This window comes from Rhinolophus sinicus, chromosome 3, assembly GCF_057876585.1.
Source record: "Rhinolophus sinicus isolate RSI-liver-muscle chromosome 3, RSI-T2T, whole genome shotgun sequence".
Lineage (NCBI taxonomy): Eukaryota > Metazoa > Chordata > Mammalia > Chiroptera > Rhinolophidae > Rhinolophus > Rhinolophus sinicus.
Window position 1 is genome coordinate 143,810,667 of NC_142503.1, and position 21,039 is coordinate 143,831,705.

At 37.2% G+C, this 21,039-nt stretch overlaps 1 protein-coding gene across 5 annotated transcripts in view; it reads right to left on the bottom strand.

The window, feature by feature from the left end:
- Positions 1–21,039, bottom strand: part of CEP152 (centrosomal protein 152) — an 81,563-nt gene extending 60,524 nt beyond the window's left edge. For 2 of the 5 annotated variants that reach the window (XM_074327770.2, XM_019730686.3), the window contains exons 1-6: positions 20,908–21,039; positions 15,673–15,766; positions 2,951–3,054; positions 2,647–2,719; positions 2,287–2,565; positions 1,032–1,197 (exon numbers count right to left, since the gene is read on the bottom strand). In XM_074327770.2, coding sequence (XP_074183871.2) covers positions 1,032–1,197; positions 2,287–2,565; positions 2,647–2,719; positions 2,951–3,054; positions 15,673–15,759 — 709 coding nt within the window. In that variant the 5' untranslated portion in view covers positions 15,760–15,766; positions 20,908–21,039. Of the gene's footprint in view, positions 1–1,031; positions 1,198–2,286; positions 2,566–2,646; positions 2,720–2,950; positions 3,055–4,865; positions 5,105–15,672; positions 15,767–20,907 lie in introns of those variants that run through there. The other 3 variants (XM_088797195.1, XM_088797194.1, XM_088797196.1) reach the window with 3 other exon arrangements.

A 21,039-nucleotide genomic window follows, 5' to 3' on the forward strand; every position in this document is an offset into this window, starting at 1 on the left:
TGCTCTGACTCCTTTGAGAGCAAGCGAGTTCTGGTCTCCCCCATAGCTGTTGTACAGCCAGAGTGTAGGATAAAGGCAGTGCTATGAAGTTAAGAGCACGAAGTCGAGTTTTCTCTTTGGTGTAGCCCAGGAAAACTCAGAACATCCAATATGACTTTCCCTCCAGCTTCTTAAACGTAAAACAAACAAAACACTTGCTGTCACAAGCTAGAATCATACCGGTCCTTCAACATGCACAATTAGAAGTTATTTCACATGCCAGAGGGGATGACAATAAAAGTCGGATGTATGAAAACACTAATACAGGTTAGTCACAGTACAAGTTTTGATTTTTGGTTTGGGATGTTTCAGCTCCTCAAAATTCTCTAGTAGCACTTTTCTCATGCTCATATTTATACACATACAATCCAAAAATCTCTTTTGACTAAACCTGACATGTAACTCTACTTTAAATTCTGAATATAAAGTAATTTATATCAGAGTTGCCTAGTACACTAAAACTCTAAAAAGCAAAACAAAAAAATGAAGATGATAACAGCTGATTTACTAAATTATATTTCTACATAATGAAAAATCTAAGAATGAAGGGAAAACTGTATTCCATTTTCCAAATTAGACTTCGTTAAGAAAAATATGAAATTAATGAAAAGTCTTAACCAATTACAATGACTGAAATCTACAGTTGAGAAAAACTTATTTTAGTTTTTATTATGGAAAATTTCAAATACATATGAAGGTAGAGAAAAGAACACAACGAATCCCATGAACCCATCACTCAGATTCAACAATTATGAACTCACAACCAGTCTTGCATTTTAACATTACCCCTAACAGCTTATTAAGTAAATCGTAGGCTTCAGATCAGTGTATTCATAAACACTTCAGATATATCTCCAACAATAAGGATTCTTTTAAAAAACCAACCACAATTCCATTATCATTCTTTAAAAAATAATAATTCTTGAACATTCTTACAGTGTTTAAAATTCTCAATTATATTATTAAGAAATAAATATAAACTCAATACGTACTTTCATTAGCTCCTAAAAATTGCTGTTGTAGGCCTTCAAATGTGTCACTTCCTGCTATCTCTTGGGTTGGTGAGCTGTTATCCTGAGCAGAAGACTGATAAGGTCTATATGTCACTGTATATGGTTCCAACACTTCACAACTGGGACCTTGTGGTGTACCAAATTGCTATTATAAGATGACAAATGAAATTGGCAATTAGGATTTGACCTTCTCTTCAAAAATTATCTGAATTAGATACCTTAATTTTGTTACAGAACTTAACTGTGGTACAATTACACATTTTATATATAAGTTTTGCTTAAAAATAAGTTATTGTTATTTAACACTGCTAATTGAAAGTGTAATATATAATTTCACACATCTTAACTGTACTTTGAACATGTAATGAGCCAATTCCATAAATAACACTCAAGAATTCAAAAAGGACTGTATGTAAATATGTAAGAATGATTTAGATGATGTCAACAACTTGGGAACACAAAATACACATATTCAATAACAAGAACATGTGATACAATGCTTCATATGTAACAAATAGTCAATAACTTTTGCGCAATGAATAACATTCTATAGAGGTAGAAAAGACCATCTAAAAAGGAAAAAAAAAAAAATCATCCTTTCTTTGGGTGACACAAAAGAGCTATTGGCAAAATGAGGCATTCATTGTCATTGAGAACGTCTGAAAAATAGCTAATTGTATCCTAAGGTCTTTCTTCATTAAACTCTGCCAGGGTAAAATTTAAAAAAAAAAAATTGTTTCTTTCCTTAACATGCATCCTGTCTACTGCTAAATCATCACAAAACAGACAGCAGCTTTGCAGTGTTTGACCTAAAATTTGTTATAAGGGTAGTGAGCTAGAAAATCAAAGTAATTGCATGGCATCATCTACATAGATTTACCGCTTTAAAACTGTATCAAGATACCTGAATGTAGCTTTTCACTGAAGCATAGTGAAGTGGTAGAAGCCAGAAGCAGCAGTAAATCAGGAGGGCTATTCTTCCATAGACTTATCTTTTAATGTTTAATTAACTGTCTCCATAAACCTTCTATTTTAAAATCCTGACTTAATTAAATTGAAAACAGAAAACAACATGACTAATTCAGCATGAGCCTGAATAAACACACTCTCAGAAGTTTCTGTAATTAAAATAAATCTTATCATTGCACTTACATACATTTCTTAAATACACACATATAAGTAAATGCGTAAGCACATATACACAAAGTCTTAGAAAGTCAAATTCTTACAATACCTGAAAATGATTCCTTTGAGGATCTGAAAATTTAATTACATTGGTTGGTTGGCTATTAAATTCCTGCTTCTGACCATTGGTATATGGCCTGAAGTTTTCAGGAAGGTGATATAAATCCGTCTGCTCATATTTACTCGGAGGACTATAACCACTTCCGCCTTCATCTCCACCTTCTTCGGGATGGTACCCAGGATGTTGGTGTTCAGTCTTACTTTGATTCTCTTCCCAACCATTGCCAATTTTCTCTCCAATATATACATCCTGAATCTCATTATAGTCCTATTAGATAACAAGGGTAAGACAAAAACACTAAGAACTAGACCCACCCTCATCAAAGTCATTTTCGCACCAGATACTTACATTTACACTTTTAGATTTAGGCAGCACTTGATGCTCTTTCCAGTTCATCTCTGATTTCTCAGAACGATGAGGTCTTAAGAAAAATCAATACTTTGTTTAGATTTAGAGCCTATCATTTATTTGGACTTAAATATCACAAGGTACCCCAAGATTTTAACACATTTTCCCTCCAACCTTCACCTTCAAGTTTAAGAATTAGTCCACAATTATACAATTATATACATTATTTTTACCTGCAGAGAATCAAAATAAAGAGGCTTACAGAATTGTAATAACACAAGTGAAAATGATTTCAAGTCCTTACTCTCCCTCTGTGCCATCCTCACTGCAGTCCGAATAGTGGAGCTCGGGGGAGGACAGATCGTCATCCAGCATATCATGAGGAAGGTCTGTGAGTAATTGCTGCAACTGAGACAGGAAAATCAGCATCAATATCACATTGACTTAAACACAAGATGCAAAAACAAAGCTGCCTTAGAACAAGTGATTTTGACTGTAGAAGTCGAAGAAGTTCCTAATTTCCACATTTATTAAATGTCTTAAATTCCACACAAATTATGTTCATCATTTCAGTTGAATAGATAATTTCATGATTTGTATCTTTTTTCTACAGAGGTCTTGGATTTAAATATATACACATTACAACAGAATTTGAAAATGTCTGTACAGAAACACAGAAAGTCATAATAATGGTACAATCACTGTAGTATGTTCTCACAGGGCGGACCCAAGTCCCAGAATCCTGTTCTACCAGTAACCAGACCTTGGGGACGTGACAATCAGACTCCCCCTCAGGGAATCTGAATAGCCAGATGCACTTTGCCCAGGTGGTGAGAACAGCAGACGCAGCAGCAGGTGGCCTAGAAGCCCTTGAAAGCTCTAATAAGGTGACAGAAAGCTCTTGGGGAGTGACTCATTAGTATAGCCTTCTCATTCCAATAATGAAAAGATATACAATACTCGGCTCTTATAAAACAGTTGAGTACAAGCTGTTGAGAGCAATAAGCTTCAGTTTTCTACAGAGAACATTCTCAAAAGCAAAACTCTAAAACTGACATAAAAGCATTTGACTTCACTCCAATGTTTTTCTAGAAGACTCACATCTTTAGCATTCTGCCTATAAAAACTAGGGATAATAAATTCAGTCAAGATTCAAGACAAACTGATAAAGAGATGAATGAATGGCCTAATTTGTTGTATTTCAATATCTATCTGCAAATGTCTTTCTTCAAATCCCAATATAATATCAAATCCCAATATAACAATTAGAAAATTCAAATATTATGTTATTAAATAGTCGGAAGACTGTTTATAATGACTTCTCTTTCAAATTAAGCATCAGTTAAATTAACAAGCTGAGTCCCTCCACAGTACAAAAGTCAATCCCATAAAATTATGCAATGTATGAATTTTAAAGATATTAAATACTGTGTAAAAACCATGGAGGAAAAAAATTAGATACTCCTTAGTCTATGACAGATTTTTCCCCCTTTGTCATTGTAATAAAAAAAATGAAATGTAGCTCTGAGTATTACATTTATAATCAAAAAACTTTCATAAACAAAATTCATATGGTAAAAGTTAAATAAAATAAATAGTCAAAGAAAGGTCTGAAAGGTGTGTTCCAATTGTTAACTTAGTTTTTTGGTGAAGTCAAATTTGGGAGTGGAAATGGGGTATGTGAGGTGGGGAGGGGGGATACTTCCTCACTCCCATATATATTTCTAATATTCACCGGATCATTTTTTTTTAAAAAAAAGGTTTTTCTCAATCCATTTTGTTCTTTACAAATGAAACAAGAGAAAAATATTCTATTCCAATGAAAAGTTACCTTCATCTCCAAATTTATGTGATACTAATAGTGATAATTCACATCTTGATTTATTGGCGACCTGCTCATGCCAATAAATTGAAAAATCATTTTGAGAGTTAGCCACATCAGAGCTGACCCAAAGATATAAAGAATAAGAAATATAAAAGAAACACTAAAAACAAAACAGAGCATATCAACATATTAGTATGTTACTTGTGTGTCTCAAGTAAAAGACAACAAAGTGACTTTACAAAGACAAAAGTCACCAAGGAAAAAACACATATAAGGTCTTTTAAAATAGTCCAACCTATTTTGTCTTAGATTATGCATCACTGCTTTAAGGAAAAAGACTACTCCCACACATTACACAGGAAAAAATATAACAAAATAAATCTGTTATACTTACATCAAGTAAGGACTCCTGTATGGAAAGAATATTTTCTTCTAAATTTTCTGTGAGGTTCAAGTACATAGCCTTAAAATTCAGGGGAACCATGACAGGGACATCTGAACAGTACATTTTTCCCCCTAACAAAGATAGAAACAGCTACACACTAATTAAGTAGTTTTTGTAGATTTCTCTGTGACACCACTAAGGTGTAATTGAAAAATCATTTGAAAAATTGACATCTATGGAAGAAAATTAATTTGTGCATAAACAATACTGTGTTTCTCCAAAAATAAGACCTAGCTAGACAATCAGCTCTAATGCGTTATTTGGAGAAAAAATTAATAGAAGACCCAATCATATTTTACTATAAGACCCGGTCTTATATAACCTAATATAAGATCGGCTATTCAATTTATTTTTGCTCCAAAAGATGCATTAAAGCTGATTGTCCGGCTAGGTCTTATTTTCGGGGAAACCCGGTAAGCCCTTCTGAATGTTTCTGGATCCATAAGTAAACTTATCAAGCAGCAATATCATCCCTATAGTATTTAGTGCCTTATAAAATACTATACACACACACACACACACACACACACACACACACACAGCGCCAGAAAAATGTATGCACATTATAAGGAAAAAAATACATTAAAATTGTAATATTCAATATATACTAATAACAAAACATAAATACAAGTCATGTTTAACTTCTGCAATTACAAGAGGTGCTCAAAGTGGTTATCATCAGCATATTTTAATACAGTTTTTTCCTTATACAAAATGTGTATATATTTTTTGGCACCCTCTGTACACACACACACACTCTCTCTCTCTCTCACTCACACACACACACACACACACACACACACACACACACACAAACATTTTTAAATAGTTGCATACACCTTCAAAAACTCCATCAAATTTTCCATCAAGTTCTTTGGTATAGCTGAGCCATATTACTTGGCTTCCATAACTTTCAGGGAAGAAAGAAACTAAATCAGTGAGTCCTCCTAATAAGGCATTCAGGAACAAAATCCCACCCCCAAGTCTTCCAGGATCAAAGTGTGCCCTCCTCCTTACCAGGTGGTCCCACTGGTCACAGGCAGTGCCTGACCTTGGCCTGCACCAGAACCCCTCCTTAGAGGTCCCAAACCAATACACCTGGTGGATGGGTCTAGACCACACCAGAGTACCACCCATTTAGCACCACAAATGACATACCCAAAGGGTAAACCTGGCAGGCACCAGAGCCCCACTGAAGCAATTCTTGCTCTATGGGATAAGCCCCCACATAACAGCTTGTTCACTGTAGTCACCCACAGGTCCATCAGAGTCAATCAGCCTGAGGGTCAATCTCACCTACTGACATGCAAACAGCAAACAAAACTCAACTATAATAGGAGGGCCCACACAGCCCACACAAGGGACACCCCTGGACCACCCGGTTCAGGTGAACAGAGAGACTGCACCACTGGGCCCCACAACACACTGACTACATAAGGACACTATCCCAAGACCAGGAGATGTAGCAGATCTACCTAATATATAGAAACAAACACAGAGAGGCAGCCAAAATGAAGAAACAAAGAAACATCCCGAACAGGACAAAACTCCAGAAAAAAGAACTAAACAAAATGGAGGCAAATAATCTACCAGATGCAGAGTTCAAAACACTGGTTATAAGGGTGCTCAATGAATTTAAAGGAAGAATAGATAATCTCAGTGAAAACTTCAACAAAAAGATAGGAAACATAAAAAAGGATATAAAACACAAAAAAGAACCAGTCAGAAATGAAGAATACAATAACTGAACTGAAGAATACATTAGAGGGAATCAACAGTAGATTAGATGAAGCAGAGGATCAAATCAGCAATTTGGAAGACAAGGTAGCAGAAAACACCCCATCAGAAGAGCAAAAAGAAAAAAGAATTTCAAAAAATGAAAAGAGTTTAAGGGACCTCTAGGTCAACATCAAGCATTCGCATCATAGGGGTACCAGAGGGAGAAGAGAGAGAGCTGAAAACCTGTTTGAAGAAATGATTTAAAACCTTCCCTAACCTGGTGAAGGAAACAGACATACAAGCCAGTTCCAAACAAGACGAACCGAGAGGCCCACGCCAAGACACATCACAAGTAAAATGCCAGGTTAAAGACAAAGGTTAAAGACAAAGAGAGAATCTTAAAAGCAGCAAGAGAAAAGCAGTTAGTTACCTACAAGGGAGCTCCCAAAGACTACCAGCTGATTTCCCAACAGAAACTTTGCAGACCAGAAAAGACTGGCACAAAATATTCAAAGTGATAAAAAGCAAGGACCTACAACCAAGATGACCTAGCATACCTATCATTTAGAATCGATGGAGAGATAAAGAGCTTCCCAGACAAGAAAAACCTAAAGGAGTTCATCACCACCAAACCAGTATTACAAGAAATGTTAAAGGGAATTCTTTAAGAAGAGGGGAAAAAAAAAAAAAAGTAAACATGAATAAGAAAATACTGCAAAGAAAAAAGTTCTCACTGACAAAGGCAAACACATAATAAAAGCAGTGGATCAACCAACATTAAAGCTACTAGAAAGGTGTTAACAGGCAAAAATAGAAAGATTATGTGTAATTACAACAGTAAATTAAGGGATGTACACACACACACACACACACACAAGAAATAAAAAATAATAACAAAAACATAAATGTGGTGAGTAAAAATGGTAGTGATTTTAGAATGTGTTCTAAGTTAAGCAACAATCAACTTGAAATAAACTGCTGTAAACATAGCTTGGTATATATGAAGCACATGGTAACCACAAACCAAAAATCTACAAGAGATATACAAGAAATAAAGGAAAAGAAATCCAAACACAATACTACAAAATGCCATCAATATACAACAGAAGAGAGCAAGAGAATAAAAAAACAGAGAACTACAAAAACAATAAAATGGCAATAACTACATACCTATCAATAATTGCTTTAAATGTAAATGGATTAAGTACTCCAATCAAAAGACAATGGATAAAGATGTGGTACATATATATACAATGGAATATTATTCGGCCATAAAAAAGAATGAAATCTTACCATATGTGACAACATGGATGGATCTAGAGGATATTATACTAAATTAAATAAGTCAGATAAAGACAAATACCACGTGATTTCACTTACATGTGGAATCTAAATAACAAAATAAACAAACAAAATAGAAACAAACTCAGAGATACAGAGAACAAACTGATGGCTGACAAACTGGACGAGGGCAGGGGGCTGGGTGAAAAAGATGAAGGGATTAAGAAGTACAAATTGGCAGTTACAAAATAGATAAGGGATGTAAAGTACATCTTAGAGAATATAGTCAATAATACTGTAACAACTATATATGGTGTCAGGTAGGTGTAAGACTTATCAGTGGGATCACTTTGTAAGTCATATAAATGTCTAACCACTATGTTGTACACCTGAAACTAATAAATACTGAATTCCAACTGTAATTGAAAATAAATTTTTAACTTTTTATAGTACTGTCCTCACAGTCACTGTCAAATGGATATTGCTTTTGGTCATGGAAACTTGTGCCAGAAAATACAGAATTACCAAATCAACTTATGCATGTTACCAAATAGAAAATTTTAAAAACTATAAATTTTCCTCATTAAACATCCACTCAACTACCAAATAGATTCAAGGGTAAAGATAACAATCCTTATAAATGACAAGATTTAAGTCCACTCATCACATTCAAATTCATCAGACTGCTTTCTGGTTGCAAATGCAATCTTCTCATTGGGATACGACTGTGTATCGACTGAGACTAATAATTTAAGAGACACCTTCCCTAGAAAAAAGATAATTTGTCATTGCTAAGGCCTCTATTGAAATGCATTCTAAACTATTCTATAAACCCCTCTCCCTTCACCACTTCACATGGCTCTTCCCTAAAAAGAAAGGAAAAAATGAGAGCATTTTACTTCAGGAACAAAACACTTTACAATAGCCCATGTGGAACATCCAGAAAGCCTATGTGTAGGGGGAATGTAAAACAGAGAACACATAAACCTTTTGTTAAGATTTTCAATCTAAATTAACTAAGCAGACTGTCGTCAGAGACTGTAATCCTCGACATTCATGAAAGCAATACTTCTCCGATTACAAACTGTACATCTTCTCCCAGGAGAAAAGCAGCAAGTAGACTAGCCAACATTCACGTGCCTTTGAACAGGTTGCCTTGTAAGTATGCTGAAAAGATTCTGATATTTTAAAATATAAATTGTTAAATAATGCTTTCATGGATACGAATTACGCAGAATCTTCTATTTAACCAAAGAGCAAAGTTAAAAACATCCTTGAAAAGACCCAACATGGGATTGATAAAGGGCCAAATAACTTGGCAGCTAGAGCTTTAGTTGCTGAATTATACCCTGTGCAGAATTTAAAAAAAAAAAATCCATTCCATTAGTTAAACTAAATTTTATAATGTTAGCGGGGAAGACTTTGACTAGGTTGCCATATACCTGAAAAAGAAATACAGCAGCATTAGACAAATATCCGCAGCACTACAGATGACACATAAATAGAACTTTAGGCCTGAAAGAACACTGGTGCTCCTCCCAGCCAAACCACTCCTTCTCAAGGTCAGCAACAAGGTCCAAAAAAGGTACCTGTAAGGGGCCCATGAAAAGTGACAGTTACAGTCCCACGACCTGAATCTCTCCATTCCCACTCCTATTTTCTCCAACATGACATTTAGTCAGTCACTGGAATACACTTAATTTCCACCTGTTTGTATATAATCACACTTCTGTCTGCCAGAGTTCGGTTTTTGTTCCCATTGTCACAGGCCCTGAAAAATATCTGTACATTATGGGAAAGATTAAAAGGTACAATCTAGATAAAGTAAAAGAAATTGCTAAAGAAAAACATCATAAAAAAATATAATATGAATATTCAACCATTTGTTTCTTTGATTTTTCTTAGGTGATGACAAGAAAATTCCACAAAATAAGTCAAATAATATAAAATGTAAACAAGTAGTAGCTTTACAACTCCCTCTAGTGGGGACAAAAATACCAAAATGTTTCCATAATTACATCAAGCAAGGCAGTTAAAAAAAGTGGAAGGCTGGAAAACAGTATGGAGGTTCCTCAAAAAATTAAGAATAGAATTACCATACAACCCAGCAATTCCTCTTCTGGATATCTACCCAAAATATCTGAAAACATTTAACCGTAAAATATATATGTACCCCTATATTCATTGCAGCATTCTTCACGGTGGCCAAGACATGGAAACAACCAAAGCATCCTTTGATAGATGATTGGATAAAGAAGATGTGGTACATATATACAATGGAATATTATTTGGCGTAAGAAAAGATGAAATACTGTCATTTGCAACAACATGGATGGATCCTGAGATTATCATGCTAAGTGAAATAAGTCAGATAGAAAAAGTCGAGAATCATATGACTTCACTCATGTGGGATAGATATAAAACTGAAAGCAACAAATGAACAAACAAACAAAAACCCATAGACACAGACAAGTTAGTGGTTACCAGAGGGTAAGGGGGTAGGGAGTGGCAGAAAAGAGTAAAGGGGATCAAATACATGGTGATAGAAGGAGAACTGACTCTGGGTGGTGAGCATACAGTGTGATACACAGATGTCGTATTATAGAAATTCACACTTGAAAACTATATAATTTTACTAACCATCGTCACCTCAATAATTGAATAAAGATTTTTTTAAAAGTGGAAGGCTAAGCAATGGAATCTTTACTTCTAAAATACACAATTCCAAACTCAACTTAGCTTTATTATTGTATTAGAGTAGTACTAATATAAAAACTAAGAGGGACTCAAATCAGTCCTACCAGGTACAAGTGTCTGCCCATCATCTGCTACTTAAATCACCTACCTTTCTACTCAAGATCATTTTCCAGGTTTCAAATATATCATCACTAAATGAACCATCATCAGCAAGTATTGTCTTGATAGCCTGTATTACTAAGTACTTCTGCCCCAAACCACCAGCTCCCAAATACTTACATACATAATTTTATTATCAAGAACCAAGCAATGATCACAGAGCTCCTTCTGGTGACAGCAGAGCGCACGTGTACTTCCGCAAACTGGAAGTCCCAAATGACAATCTACCTTAAGCTTTGGCTTTACCAATAACTTTGAAGCTTACAACAACCATTCCTGTCACAGTAACACGATATTTCTATAATATCTGAAAAAGGATGCTTGAATTCCTCTTCTCTGGGCCAGCTGTACAAGTAAAATTTTGCCTAAAATACTGTGGAGGACATCTACTAAGTAGCAATGAGGACAACTACATCACTAGTTCTCAAATGACACAGCAAGAAAGTAACGTGCTCCAATAAGATGTGATATGAATATTAACTGGCATGATACCATCTCCCCACGATCATCACCCTCGTTTACCTGCACCCTGATCTCATCTGTTTACTGGATGGGAGATGGAGTTGCAGGGGAAACACTGGGTTAGGCACTTCCCCGCCATGCCTTGACCCACAGTGGCCAGACTTTTACCAACAGACCATTTAGAATTGTAACAATTAGAAACGATTCACATGCCTTGGAGTTTTTTTCAAAATATGGGTCTATTCATGGTGGGCTGTGGCTTGAGATTCCACTGATCCAAATGTCCTCTGAATATTGAACCACTTTACTAAACCCTTTCTTTTTCTGAAGATTAAATATATTTTATCCATTTGCTCTGAAGTGCAAACAATGGAGTGAATAGGAATGGAAAAGACAAGATCGTATCCGTAGAGCTGATAGATAGGATGGCATGGAGGTTGGAATTTGTCTGTGGCTTAGTCACTGACATATGGGAAAGTGTGGACAAAATCCCAACTGACTCCAAAGCAACAAGATTAAAATTCAGCTTGGTAAAGTGTGTTCATATTAGCAACTGGCCATTCACACCAAAGGTCAAAATCAGGATTATTCTGCCATTTACAGAGAGAGGATCTCAAAATCCTTAGTAGCAAAGACTGTACGTCAGATATGGCACGGCTGACAAGCCCTACAGCACATCCTCGGGGGTACGGGTATTCCTCCCAATACGCGGTCTGACATTTAAGTTTGCGAACTTGCCACACCGTGCGCTTACATTGGCAGCACTGTACAAACAGCTCGGTAAGGTTTCATAACCTCACAGCTGTGTTCGTGTGGACGTGTGGTGGTGTCTTGCTGAGTGGCGTTCATTATTGTTGTTGCGTGTTTTTGTGTGCCGCCACGAGAATGTCTGAGCTTGAATTTGAGCAATGAACATTAAATTTCTTGTTAAACTTGGCAAGAATGGAGGTGAGATCAGGGACGTGTTAGTCCAATTTTATGGGGAGAATGCCACGAAGAAAACTGCAGTGTGCAAATGGAGTAAACACTTTTCTGAGGGGAAAGAATGCATCACTGATGAAGAGAGGTCAGGGAGGCTGGTAACAAGCTGAACTGACGAAAACATTGCAAAAATTCGTCAAATGATGCATTAAAATCGTCGGCTAACTGTGAGAAGCACAGCAGACCAAGTAAACTTCGACAGAGAAATAGTTAGGAAAATCTTAACTGAAAATCTTGGCATGAGAAAGGTGTGTGCAAAAATGGTCCCAAAGGAGCTCACCGATGAACAAAAGAAAAGGAGAGTCAAAGTTTGCCAAGACCTACTGGAGAGGCAAGACGATGTTTTGAGCCGTGTTATCACTGGTGATGAAACATGGGTGTACTAATACGACCCAGAAGAGGAATTGAAACAAAGAGTCAAAGTGCACAATGGAAGTCAGCTAATTCTCCACGACCAAAAAAGTTCCGTCAGTCCAAATAGAGAGTCTAATGTTGCTAAACATTTTTTATATCAGAGGCATTATTCATTATGAATTTGTACCAACTGGACAAACAGTTAACCAAGTTTACTATTTGGAAGTGCTGAAAAGGCTGCGTGAAAAAGTTAGATGAAAATGACTTGAACTTTTCGCCAACAATTCATGGCTCTTGCCTCACGACAATGCACCAGCTCACACAGCACTGTCTGTGAGGGGTTTTTAGCCAGTAAACAAATAACTATATTGGAACACCCTTCCTACTCACCTGATCGGGCCCCCCAATGATTTCTTTCTTTACCCAAAGATAAAGGAAATATTGAAAGGAAGACATTTTGATGACATTCAGGACATCAAGGGTAATACTACCACAGCTCTGATGGCCATTTCAGAAAAAGAGTTCCAAAATTGCTTTGAAGGGTGGACTAGGCGCTGGCGTCGATGCATAGCTTTCCAAGGGGAGTACTTCAAAGGTGACCGTGGTGATATTTGGCAATGAGGTATGTAGCAGTTTTTCTAGGGCGAGTTCGCGAACTTAATTGTCTGACCTCATAAGTGACCTGAATACGAAGTGATTCACTAACGAGAGAATGCCATATGCATTCCCTTACTGCTAACACTTATAACCCAGCTGACAATCCCAAAGATAACAACTAGAAAGGCAAGAAAAGACCTCTCATGGCTATGAACCGTTCTGCTATCATAGGGTCAGGGAGACTAAGGAGGTTTGAAAAAGCTTGTGGATATGCAAACAAACTTTGGTTTGATCAGCCAATTTGTTATTTTAACTTGCAATGACCATAGATAGATAGATAGATAGATAGATAGATAGATAGATAGATAGATAGATAGATAGATAGATAGATAGATAGATAGCTGGATTTTTATGAATTCTGAATTTTGTTGCTGAAAATCTGAAACTCTCCAGCCTCTGACTTCACTTCTTCCCTGGAAGCAATTTTTTAAAACAATGTAAAAACACTACTTATTAACAGAAACCATAATCACCATGCTGGAGTCAAGTTAGCTATGTGTCCTTTTCTTCCACTCTGCTTGAAACACTCATTCTTAGACACTTCACCTCTTAAAAGCTCCTTTGCCTCTGGAAATTCCCTACTCAGCACACAATCTATCAAAACATGATTCCAATGGCTCTTTTCTATATTATCTAGAATTAACTGCTCCTTCACTAATGCCCCCTTTATAACTTTCAACACACCACACACTTAGCAGTAAATTCTCTCTAATACCCCACCCGTCACTCTAATGCCTTTTCCAATGAAAAAATCACCTATCAGATTATTTTTTCTTTCTCTTTAAAGCCGACTATAGTAATTAACTGAAATTTATCCTCTCAAAAATCCCAGTAGCTAAATTCCAGCAAACCATCCAAAGCCAATGGGGTCATGAACACCTCATGCTGTGAGTTCACAGAGTAACAGAAAATCCTCATCCCCATCTTTGCTATAATTGTTGTGAAGGACCCTGTCAAAATCTGGAAACCCTGGCCAGGGTCACAAAATCCAAGGTCCTCAGAGACCTGGCAGAGAATTTACAAGAGTGAAGCTTGCACGTCCGAATGCATAAGCCCGTGTCTGTGTGAGAGATGGGACAGTGGCCAGCTGGGAAGGGAGAGCCACTGCTCAGCTCCAGCCTGCCTGCTGCCATGTGCAGACACAGGCCACGTGTGGCCAGGGCTTAGGATGTCTCAAGAGAAGATGGAAGCTCTGGACTATTACATGAAATTTTTCAGTCTTTAAATATAGATTCGACTTTTTAAAAACAATGCGCAATCAAACAATACACATCTATGGACAAAACCCACTGAGCCTACCTACCTTGGCTCTCCTGCCAGTGACATAGGAAATGGACCCTATCCCTTGCTTCCTATTGATACTAATGGTACACAGTAACTATTAAAAAGGATTTTTTACATATTAGAAAATGGGTCATATCAAGCATAGTCTCAGTCCAAAAGAAGCCTGTTATAATCAAGAAATTTGACTCAAGGTAAAAACAATCCTAACAAGTAAATTCACTTCCACTAATGGCTACTATTCCTGTTGCCACCGCATACTGAATAGTTACTATGTGTCAAGAATTCTGTTAAACACTATATATAAATATAATCTCCTCTTACTCCTTTTTTCCATTAGTCTACTCACCACACAGCATTCAGAAAGATCTTTCAAAAACATGATCAGATATCACTTCCTTGCTTAAAATTCTCCACTGGCTTCCCATTGCTCTTAGAATAAACTACAAACGTCTTACCATGACATACTACAATCTGGCCCCAGCCCACCTCTTTGCCCCATCTTTACCACTTACCACTTTCTCACACAATCCCAACAACACCGCCTCCCGGCTATTCTGCAGATACACAGAGTCTCTTCCCAACTTCTGGGTTTTACACTCATTGGTGTCTTGGTCTAAATATTCTTCCTCCAGCATCTGCATGCCTTTTCCTTCTCATAAGTCTTAACGTAAACGTTTCCTCCTTCAAGAGAACTTCCGTCACCAGTTCCCTACCAGTTGCTTTAACATCACCCAATTTGTCTCCTTATCACTGATCAGTAAATTATCACTCATTTAAATTACTTTATTCACATGTTTACTTGTTTATGATCTGCATCCACTAGGATATAAGCTACCCAAAGCCAAGAACCTTGCCACACTTGGTCAAGGCCATGTGTCAAGCAACTAGAACCCTCTGCCTCCAAAGCCAGTTACTACCTCCTCAATGAAAAGAATCTAACCATTTATCTGATGGCATCATTCACAGTTGTGTTTTATTCTTGTCTCAAAAAAGGAAGCATTCCACTCATCCACCTTTTAAAGGTCCAAATGCTGATCAGGTTTTAGGGGTTAAAAAAAAAATGCACATTCCTTCAAAATGACACAAGACATAATTTTGATCAGGAGAGAAAATTGTTTTAAGATTGGGTTTAGAGTTGTTTGTTTTTTCCTCAGCAACTTACCTCTATTTCCCTTTCATAGTCTTCTTTGTCATATTCTTCATCTTCGTTTTGTGTCTGAAGGGCCACACTGCCGAAGTCTAATGACATGGTCTTCCTGCAGGAAGAGAAAGATGTTTGGTTTTCGAAATAGCCCCCAAATCTCGCAAGACCAAACTATACAATAGATGTCGTACACAAAAAAGACAACAGCAGCCAGGAAGAAGACACACACAACTTATGTATGACAAATAGTTAGGACTCCACATATAAAGAGAGTTCTGTCAAACTAACTGTGATTCACAGAAAACAGCCATATGACAGCAATTCATGGTGGGGGGGGATGCAAAAAGCTAATCGACTTACAACGAGACCTTTCTAGTGGTCTGGAAAACATAACTTAAAACAATCAGATTTTTGTCCACACAAAAAAAATAAGATAATAATCAACTAGAAATGTGCCAAAACATGAAAATTTTAAGATTATGCTCAAAGTTTCTAACTTGACGTATTCAATATGGCACAGCTATTATCCGCCACAATTTGCTTTATCCATTGACTGTCACAAATCCAAATTTCATGTTTTACAAAAAGAGAGCTACTAAATCCTGAGTTAATGATTGCCACCCAAAAACCATTTAGAATCTGGTAAACTCCATACAGCTTGATAAAATCAGGTTCTAGCGCAAAAAAAAAAAAAAAAAAAAAAAAAAAAAAACCCTCAGGAAAAACAGAAGCGAAGGCTGTGAAGCTGTACCACTGTGGAGTTCCAAAAGCAACAGCAAGAGTTCCCTGGAGAATGGTAACTGCTGTGGCAGAAGCAACAGCAGGAAATGGGTTTTCAAGTGCGTACAGTCAAAAGGCTGCTGATGATTTGAATTATACTTAGGGATCATGACACTACACAGACACTACTCAGAATTTCAAAGCTCTGACAAAAAAAAAGTAGGCAGGCGTCATCAATTACCCAGCCTGATACCGCCCTCCGTCCAGTCCCCTAGTCTGCAAGGCAGTGACATGCACTTTGATGTGAGCCTGAGCCACAGCTCATTCACTACACTTTTCAGGCTCTAAAATGTCATTAAATTGGACGTAAAATAAGAAGCAAAGACCCAGCCATCCAAAAGCATTTTACCATCAAGGACTCAACGCCCTCATGTTAACGTTTGAGAACTGTGATCATACACGTTGATGCAAGCCAATAGCTCTATAGCTCCACTTGGTCAGATCTAAGGCACCCTTGATTATATGCCACAGTTCCATTCGTACCACTAAGAAAAGATGTGGCCAGTTAAATATGACACAGCATTAATGTTAAAATGCAGCCTGCCTTGGTGGATGTTAAAATGTGAAAAGAAAATGTGCACGTTAGAATAGGTGAAACACGGTATTACAGATGAACACAAATGTGACTTGGAATGATGAAATCCCCGTATGTCCAGTTTTTGTCTTTCAAGGTCTGAAGTACATTTCTTGGCCAAACTCTAATTTGCAGCCCACCTTTTTTTATCCCTTGCTCTCTGGTACCTACACTTAACTCAGCCCTTTCAACTCTATCAACTCAGACTCCTTGCATCAACAGTAAACCCTTCTGGCCTCTGCTTCTTGAACCAGAACTGCTCCTTGCTGTTTCTGTGCCAGGGCTAAAAAGAGGAAGGGACATGTGCACTTTTTCACTGAAAGGGAAAACATATAAGCTTGGGGAAATCTGAACCTTTTCTCCATCCAGCAGCTACAAGAACCCTCCTGTATACCAGCATAAGACGGAGATCTGAATATGATAAAGAACCTATAATATAGCTGAAATGATGAGGGAAAAATACACAAGTTCATGTCCCTGGGGTTTTTTCACTAATGGAAGTAAACATCAAGTCTATGGAACCTACAGATAATGAAAACACTAGTCCATTTAAATCCTGGCTCCCTAAAAAAAAAGAGATTAAGCTGGACCTTAAAAATATTCCTGGATTCTCTAGGCATGAATAGTCTCTCCTGCCTCTGAGTCTTATAGTATTCTCCACCTCTTCTTGCATTTTACAGTTAAAGCCAGAAGATGGAATTTGGGTTAATTTCTCCTTTATGAGGTAAAGGAAGGGAGGGGGTTTATTTCAGTCTTTCACTAACCTGCCACCAATTTCTGTTGAATAGTGAAAAAGAACACTAAGATAGAGAATAATGAATTCTACAAGATATTTTCATTTTTAAGCGAAGAGAATGTAAAAGACCAAAGTATATCTTTCCTTGAATGGCATTTTAACTTCAAACGATGTCATTAAAGAAGAAATCTGAAAATATCTGCAGGCCAAAATTTCTCTCCACTGGGGAAGAAAAGATACAAACAGGTTTTCCTTCTGAAAAGTACAAACTACCAGAGACCTTAAGAAACTATTTTAGGCATAGCGGGAAATTTGATAAACTTACTGTGGTTTTTTTAAAAAAAGGACTAAAAAGGTAATTAATATTTTAACTATAATTTAAAATAAAAGCTAATGCTTTTCTCCAACCTATTAATCACTACTAATTACACTGCTGTCAGAGACTTTACTATACTATTCAGAACAATAAGAGATTTCAAAAAAAAAAAAAATAGCAACACAGTGAACTCAGAAGCCATAAAGGAAAACCTCGACAGAAACTTAACCATGATAAAATAAAGTTTGTATACGGCAAAAGACAACATTAATAAGTTAAATGTTATGTATGGAAAAATACATCACTAACAAAGTCAAAAGATAAAATAATAATAAATAATGAGAAAAATATTTGCAAAACATGTGACAAAGTATTAATACAGTATACAATTCTCACAAAAAAATAATAAGAAAAAAAACCCAATTTAAAAATGGGCAACTGACATGACAATTCATTAAAAGAAAGATATGTAAATGCCCAAATTAACTTGAAAATATGCTTATGCTCATCCAGAATTCAAAGTGTCATTTAAACAATGAAATATGATTTTGAACCAGTAAATTAAAAACAAAAACAAAAAAAAACTTAGTAACACCTAGTGGTGCCCCTTTTATAGGAACCAGGCATCCTCATGAGTTGCTGGTGAAAGCATGAACTATCAATATTAATATGCTGAAAAAACATTTGTCCTATTTAAAGTACTTTTGAATACATTTAACAATATGATGCCACTAATACAAATAATTAAATATTTGTATATTTATTGACTGGCCATTAAAAAAATCAAGACACAGAATAAGCATACAATAGGCTTATTTTAATAGCAAGCTAGTTAATACTTTCTTGACAGATACCTTTTTCTGAACCTATTAACAAGACTATGTTCTGTCCTTTACACTCAGATCGAAACGGCTCAGCCTCAGCAATCATGTTCCTGGTTATGCTGTCTTTGCCCTCCTTGCAATAAGAAGGAAGACCAGTGGGTGTTTAGTTTGACAAAACATTCAAAATCAAAAGCAGCATTGTTTTTGTTTCCTCTAATAGCCTATAGGCACTTTGAAGGTAGAAATGTCTCCCATACCCTTTGCACATGGTAGGCACCCAACAATTTGGTGAATGAATATAATACATTTGTGAAGTCCTGTTTGGATTCATTATTTCAATAAAATTTTACTGGGCACCTACTGTATGCCAGGTTATACCGTAGATGTATCTAAGACTTGGTACCAGCCCTGGGGAGCTAACAGTCCCTTAGGGAAACAATGATATAAATTAATAGTTACATTGTAATAATACATTGTAATAAATAATACATTGTAATAATAATACATTGTAATAAATTCTGTGATAGAGAAAAGGCCCATAGCAAATATTAACTTTGCCTAAAAAGAAAGGAAGGTTGAGAGAAGTTTCACAGAAAGACTTAATTAGAAATAGATACTAAAGGATACAATACAGCCTGTAAGTAGCTAAGAATGAGGGCACTCATTTGGACAACCTGGGTGCAATTCTGGCTCTTCCATTTATCAGCTGTGCAACTTTGAGCAAATTGTTTCCATTTCTTCATTAATAAAATGAGGGTAAAAACAATAACTACCTCAAAGACTGGCTATGAGGATTCATAAGATAAAGCATATAAAGTGCTTAGCACTGTACACCAACCAATATTTTTTAGTTTAGTTATTATTATGACATTATTACTGATGAATGGGAATCTGCCAGCTACAAAACAGGTTAAAAGAACAAAGAGCATTCAGTATATCTGAGAAAAGGTAAATGTGCAGCCTGTGGGAAACCTTATTTCAAGTAATACCACCCCCTTGAAGGTGACCTCCGAATCTGGTTCCCCCATGGAATTAATAACTCTTTTGCACTTTCGGTCTATATATCGTACACTTTTCTTATGATTTCAATTTCAGCCTCTCATTTAGCCGAACGCATTCACATATCTAGGGAGGGCATATAAATTGTCATGCATTGTGAAGGATATGGCGAAATTCAGCTTAAATCACACTCAAATCTATGACTACGATTGAAAAGGTTAAATGCCACAAAAGAGGTTTTTAAGTGCCCTGAGAGTTAGTAAATTCTACTTACTTGCCTACATGCTAGCTTCTTGTCTAGAATGGAAATAGTCTGAGCAGCACACCAGCGTGTTTTAGACTTGCAATACCAAGCCTAGGAAGCCTATTCATTCACTCAACAATTATTTACCAAGCACTGTTCAAGATTACAAAGATTCACAGGGCTTGGTGGCGGGAAAGAAAATAAACATAAACAAATGATGACAATAATCTGTGGTAAATGCTAACGACAGCAGCTTGGACACATCGATTCAGGATGCCCAGAGGATGCCGCGAGTGGGCACCCACAGGCTGAACGAATGAATAAATCAAGGGCCTTACCAAGCAACTCCATTTGGCGTCAACTACTGCACAACAAATAGGTACCGGGAAGCCAAAGCTGCACAGAGCCCAGGATGCCCGGGGCTGCTGGCTTTGACTGCCGGCGTCACAGGCACTCGTTCAACACACGTGTACAGAGAACCCACTGTGAGCCAGGCGAAGCGCAAGGGTGACCACAGGGGTTTCACAAGGGGAGGGTCTCCGGGCTACCCCAGAAGCCATGAAGAGGCGAAAACGGCCTCTCAGAGGTCACTGCTAAGTAGGATCTTGGGGTCTCGATGACACTTCAAAGTCAAAGACTGAGTCCTGCAACCCTCGAGCCGTCTACCAGCGGGATTTGGGGAGGGGGTGATCAGCCCTCCCGGAAGCCTCAGCCAGAATCCCGAGGACCCCGCATCCCCCGTAACTCCACGCCCAAGCCCAGCCGCAGAGCGAAACTCACCAGACGCTGCGGATGCTGTCACCGTAGGGAAACCCTAGCCCCGATCGAAGACCAACTTCTAGCAAACCCCCTCACCCTAGCTCTAATCTGCTAGCGCCTTCCTAGTCACAACCGAACTTCGGAGCCCTGAAG